Source organism: Austrofundulus limnaeus, unplaced genomic scaffold (genome assembly GCF_001266775.1).
Source record: "Austrofundulus limnaeus strain Quisiro unplaced genomic scaffold, Austrofundulus_limnaeus-1.0 Scaffold43, whole genome shotgun sequence".
Lineage (NCBI taxonomy): Eukaryota > Metazoa > Chordata > Actinopteri > Cyprinodontiformes > Rivulidae > Austrofundulus > Austrofundulus limnaeus.
Window position 1 is genome coordinate 236921 of NW_013952445.1, and position 6341 is coordinate 243261.

The window sequence follows — 6341 nt, forward strand, 5'->3', positions numbered from 1 at the left end:
GATAGATAGATAGATAGATAGATAGATAGATAGATAGATAGATAGATAGATAGATAGATAGATAGATAGATAGAACTTTATTGATCCCACAGTGAGGACATTTGAACCACAGTAGGGAAATTAATAATTCAGTCAACTTCACAAAAACTGAGCTAAAATTAGGTGCGATAGTCAACCTGGTCCAGAGGACCTATACAATTTTTTCCTTTTGTTAGCAAAATAGTTCACAAATTACCAAACAGATTTTGATAAAATTTTCATAAAGTAATTGTTGGATGTAAATCAACACCAACTTTTGGAGTAAAACTAACTTAGGATTGCCACCCTGCTAGCTAAACTTAGCTTAAACAAAAGTGTTTTTAACATAGTCAGGTTTAAAGATGTTGAGCTAAAATTTCATGCAGTAGTAGCTGAGAGTCATCCCCAACCCAGAAATAAGAACACAAGCACATTGTGTGTCATTGCACGTATTTTCTAACTCTGTCGTCTCAAGTTAACATGCTTTTACTTTACAACTTTGGCATGGAAGGCAACAAGCGACGCGCATGCCTTTAAGTGACACTGGACCTTTAAGTTGAAATGTTTCCCATCTGCAAACCTGTTTATATTCATCAGAGATATTTTAAAAACAGGATGCTGCGATCTGCAAACCATTCAGCCAAACGCTGACTCAGTGTGACAGAGACCACAAAGGATGGTCCCCATTTTCTTTGGTTTCCCCATACAATTAAAAGATGTTTATTTATCAGATCACAAGACATTTGGTCCTTGTTTATTTAGTCTTTCTTACATTTATTCTGGCACAAAGAGGAGGATTTCAAGACTTTGTTTTTATGTGTTGTTTTTTTTTCCATGACATACTAGTTTTGTCATGCGCTTAGGATGCAACAAATTAAATATGTTCACTAAAACGTGTACAATGTTTTGATTTAGAGAAATGTTCCTGATGCCATATGGTTTGTATTTTGCATGAAGACAATCGTCAGGTTTGTCTGAGTCTTTGAACTCTACTGTAGTTGGAAAAATACAATTTCTAAATCAATTTTTAATTTGTACTCAGAAACCCAGTGTCACATTTTTACCCCAAGTTTTTCCACAGATCCTCACAGTCATCTTTGTAAATGACCCAATTTTAATCAAAGCCAGAAATTTTTAGACACATGAAGTAGTTGCATGTCTTAAAAGTAAATAAAAAAATCTTATTAATTTTTAAATCATGGCTAAGTACTAAGATGGCACTTTTATGTTTTACTGACTTTTTAAAAAAAAAAAAACTTTTGATCTAAAATGTCTGCTGTTCATTTTGGTTTTGTGGCTCAACTCACCTGTGGAGTCCCCCAAGGCTCTATTTTGGGTACTCTGCTATTCACTTCATACTTATTGCCTTTGGGGTCCATTTTTAGAAAACATATAACAGTATTTCCCTTTTTGCTGATGATATCCAGGTCTATCTGCCTGTTAAGTTTGACATTAGTTATTTACCTAAACCACAAAAAAATTTCAATTACCTTAAAATCTAGATGAAGTTAAAAGTTTTCAATCCAAATGAAATAAATTAACAAAATAAAGTAGTTTATTTGTCAAGTTATTACCTTTTTCTTCTCTGTTTAAAACACTGCTTGTTTTCAGATGAGCCAAAATTTCCATCTTCTTTACGGCTTGGACTCAKGAGTGTTGGTATTTGCCTGGGGAAAGAGTTGTGTGGAAACATAATCTTTAAGTTGTTTCCAAAAAATGACATCTTTAGCACTGTTTCAAGTGTTTATGATGGATCATTTTAAGGCTTTGAACTTCACCATACTTGACTCTTTCACCTTGTCATGAGGCCCTTCTGACAGTGTAGTTAAAGTATCACTGAGCTAAATGTCTGTGAAATCCAGTCTTTCTAAGTCATTTTGACGACAGGCAAAGATTTTCACAGATTTTTAAGAATACCACATAAGTCTCCAAGACTGAGAGGTGTGTTCTTTACATAACAGACAGGATGAGGATTTACGCTCGTTATCCTGCTCCATTTTTTTTCTTGTTGTTTTTTTAAACTATCGTAATTATTTTCACATTAAAGCTATCTTTTTATTTTGCTAGAAGAACTTGGCTGAACAAACTTTTTGTTTAGGCTACTAAAGCTGCAGGTTTGAGCCCACATTGCCTCAGGATGGACATTCAATGAAACAACTGCCAGATCATTCATGTGAGTTCACTTACTGAGGTGGCTCCTGCAGAAAGGAGCAAGTGGAAAAAATTAAAGTGCCTATGACATGCCTATCCTTCAAATACAAAAAGTCAAAGAAAACATCTTTATTCTTAAGAAAATTTGCATAATACACATGATTTTACACATTTTGACTCATAACTGGCCTATTTTCTTTTGGATTTAGCTCAGCCAAAGTGAAACAGGAAGTGACATCAAAGGGGAACTCTTCAATAAAATAAACTCTTTGGTCTTCGTTTATTAAAACTATATTGACTCTTCTTCCTCTCTCTTTGATAGAAATTCAAAAAATCTTTAAAAAACATCMGATTCTTCTCCACAGTCTCTTTTGTTAGCTGTTGTATCTACGCCCTGTTTAAATGCAGACATTCCCCWTTGACATCACTTCCTGTTTCTTCACACGCAAATATCTCAACAACTGTTCATCTCAGTGGTGTGGAACTTGTTTTGAAATATTTTATCAATGTTCGCTTTCCAAAAAATGCATTCATGTTTATTACAAAAAACGGATGTCACAGGCACTTTAAATAAAAATGTGTTTATTTGTTTTGTTTTTTTGAGTTCACCTTACAGTTAAACATGAGTTCTCACCGAAGAGACATGTTTTCAGACACTGATTAGTGTTTTTCTGGGTTAAACAAATGCCTTTGTGATCTGCTTGTGTTGTCAGGGGCAATGAGGCCTTTTTGCAGTAAATCATGCCCTGCCAATCCTCTCCACGCTGTACATGGGCCTGAATAAAGGAATGTCCTTTCAGTGAATGGAGCTAAAGAATAGTTTTCTTCACTTGTCTATTCACATTAGTTTTGATTAGTTAATTAAGCATTGCATGATGAGCTAAGTGGAAATCTGGGCCGGCTTGGCGAAAAGCATCTAATTTATTGTTTTGTTTTATGCTTTAAAAGGATATAATGATGAATGCTTAACACAAACATAAATCTTTTGAATTAGTAACTGTATGAGGTTTGTGTGGTTTGGCGATTCCTGCCTGTATTGTCTCCTAATGTCTTATATTAGTTAATTATAGAGACTTTTAACGGCTCTTTATGTCGTTTTTCCTTCCTAGTTGAGCATGGCGCCTGTGTGCAGGAGCTCAAAACCAGCCAGGTCAACGTTGGAAAGATCAACGCTGCAGCAGAAAGTGAGCATCTCTAAAACTGGTCTTAATATGTAGGTTAAAAGAAAAGTTAAAGATTTTAAAAAATACCAAACGTTAAATAAAACCACGGAGAGCTTGTAGCCAAGTGTTTGTGTGTGTGTCTGTGGGAAGTGATGCAGTGCTCGGCAGTCATGGACGTCCTCTTTCTCGTGGATGGCTCCCACAGCATCGGGAAGGGCAGCTTCGAACGGTCCAAACACTGCGCGGTCAAGCTGTGCCAAGCACTCGACGTTGGGCCAGACAAGGTCAGTTTTTCTGTAGTGATCTGCTCGTTGCGTCACGTCGGCCCACATCCTTGTAACTCTGGCCTCGTTCAGGTGCGAGTCGGGTTGCTTCAGTTTAGCTCCAGTCCTCGGCTGGAGTTCTCCTTGGACTCGTACTCCACCAAACAGGAGCTGAAGAAGCACATAAGCAAGGTTTCCTACAGGTGTGTATTTCTGTTCAGTTTGCACACAACAAACAAATGCTTTTGTTTTGAAAAGACTTATCAGCCTGCCTAAAGTCACACTTTATTTTTCTCACAGCTTTTGATACATTTAAAGCCTAAACACCAAGCTTACGCAGTCAAACACCTCACCAACTGCACCCTGGACTGGAAATCAAATTAATTTCAGATTAGTGGTGCACTGTGTGTGGTCATTGGATATTGTACAAGTGACCTTGGAGTGTGTGCCAAAGTGTGCTTCATGGGATAGTAATAACGTAGTGAATTCCAAAGTAGCTTAATTATAAGTACCCACGCTTTGAGTGCAGTATATCAGAAATCATGTTACCCTAAATCGAATTACTGGGCTATGCAGTGGGTTTATGTGTGTGTGTTTACTTGGGGTTTAAACTAACTATATATTATTTACAAATTAAACGGCACCTAAACTGAGAAATATGATGCAGGTTTTATTTTGGCGAGTTGGCTTCTGACGATAACCCACACTAATCTCTTTTGTTTGCAAATTTCCTCTAATTATTTATTATTATTATTTTATTAAACCTTTATTTCACCAGGAAAATCCCACTGAGATTAAGAATCTATTTTGCAGGGGAATCCTGGCCAAGACTGGCAGCAGTACACAGAGGTTACAAAACATTCAAAGCAAAAATAGAAACAGCACCATCGTAGACAGTTCAGTTCAGACTTTAGGCATTGAAAGCAAAAATAAATCCTCACAACAAAGAGAGTGTCCTCCAGTAGACTTTATATTTATGTAGGCTAACAAATACGATGGAAGAAGTCCTAGTATGGCCTTATAAATAAAAATATACCAATGACTGAGTCTACGAGTGTCCAAGGCTGTCCATCCAACCCGACTGTATAGTGTGCAATGATGTGTAAAACCTTTTAAACCCGTTGGGCAGAAAAAGACAAAGAATCATCAATTAAAAATCCTAAATATTTACAATGTGACACATTTTCAATTTCAAATCCTCAGTTGTAATAATGACTGGAAGATCCTTACGTTCAAATCTCCCGTTTGAAAACAGCATCACCTTTGATTTATCTGCATTTAACACCGAACATGTACTCTGCAAATATTTCAGTAGCTGCAGCATTTTATGATGGTTCTACCAAAACTGTGAAAAAGACATTTCCAAACTCGTTTGACTCTCAGGGGAGGCAGCACCCAGACAGGCCTGGCTCTGAAATACATTCTGAGAAAGGGTTTTCCAGGGGGCCGGAACTCCAGCAGTGTCCCGCGCATCCTCATCCTCATGTCAGATGGGAGGTCTCAGGGTGCTGTGGTCCAAGCAGCGGCGCAGCTTAAAGAGACAGGTGTGGTCTTGTTTGCTATTGGCCTGCGGTACCCAAGGTAAGACTTTCCGTTCTCAGTAACAAAAGGTTTATTTATGCAGAGAAGACTCAGAAAGATCCTTAAACTTGTTATTTTGCAGGTGGGAGGAGCTACATTCATTTGCCAGTGAGCCAACTGAAAGTCATGTCTTCTTTGCTGAACATTTCCAGGATGCCGTCAACGGCCTGTACACGACTCTGAGCGCTTTCTCTGCCTGCAACGCGACACCTCCAGGTTGGTCTCCTCGGTCTCCTCCTGATTGATTCTGGATCTGACTAACTCTGTCCAACATACAGTAGTTCCTTAATGTTCCCCCGTCTTTCTAAYTCCAGTCCCAACAGTCTTCTCCTGTCCTCCGCAGGCTGTCTGATGGAGTCGTTCCCATGCGAGAGGAAAACGCTGGAGACCGTGAAAGAGCTGCAGGGGAATTTCATGTGCTGGAAAAGTTCCAAGGGTTATTCCCCGTACTCATCTCTTTGTCCTTACTACAGGTAAGTGTGCATCAAACCACCTTCATAAAAAAAACACCTTTACGAGGAAAAGCTCTCCTGCTGTTTGATGCTTGTTCTCTACACGTGCTGACTATGGTCTTGAACACTGGCAACATATTTGGTTGGTCTGACTGAGCAGCACGCAGGAGAAAGAGCAATAAATCTTTCAGAGGAACGTCTCCATTAAATAAAGTTTCAAAATTCAGCAAAAGTGGTTAAACAATGTTTGTACTCTGTGTCGGGGGTGTCAAACTCATTTTCACCRRGGGCCACATGAAAGTTATGGCGGCCCTCAAAGGGCCAGTTGTAATTAACCAGAGGCGTCAAGTATCTAAGTAAAAATACTTTATGTAACTTAAGTAGAAATTTTGCTTATTTATACTTTAGTGGAGTAATTATTTTTCGGTCTACTTTTTACTTCTACTCCTTACATTTTAATTCAGTTATTAATACTACTACTACTTTTTAAAAATACAAAAAGTATCTCATTTCTATTTAACTTTGAGTTGTTTTTATTCCATCTTTTCATTGTTCAGAAAAAAATACATACAAATCTATCCAGGTACATGGAGCCCATGGATAGAGTGAATTTGATTGTGGTTGGATGAGAAGTGTAAATAAATACAAATCTGACATCCTACTGGATTGAACTGACTGTATCTCATTTCTATTTAACTTTGAGTTGTTTTTAT

The 6341-nt window shown here is 37.8% G+C and overlaps 1 protein-coding gene across 1 annotated transcript in view; it reads left to right on the forward strand.

The window, feature by feature from the left end:
• Positions 1–3278: 3278 nt before the first annotated feature.
• Positions 3279–6341, forward strand: part of vwa2 (von Willebrand factor A domain containing 2) — a gene marked incomplete at its 5' end in the record, with an annotated part of 9209 nt that continues 6146 nt past the window's right edge. Inside the window, 6 exon segments of the mRNA XM_014007587.1 lie at positions 3279–3353; positions 3483–3616; positions 3689–3798; positions 4979–5176; positions 5259–5392; positions 5520–5649. Of these exon segments, the coding sequence (XP_013863041.1) occupies positions 3279–3353; positions 3483–3616; positions 3689–3798; positions 4979–5176; positions 5259–5392; positions 5520–5649 (781 nt within the window).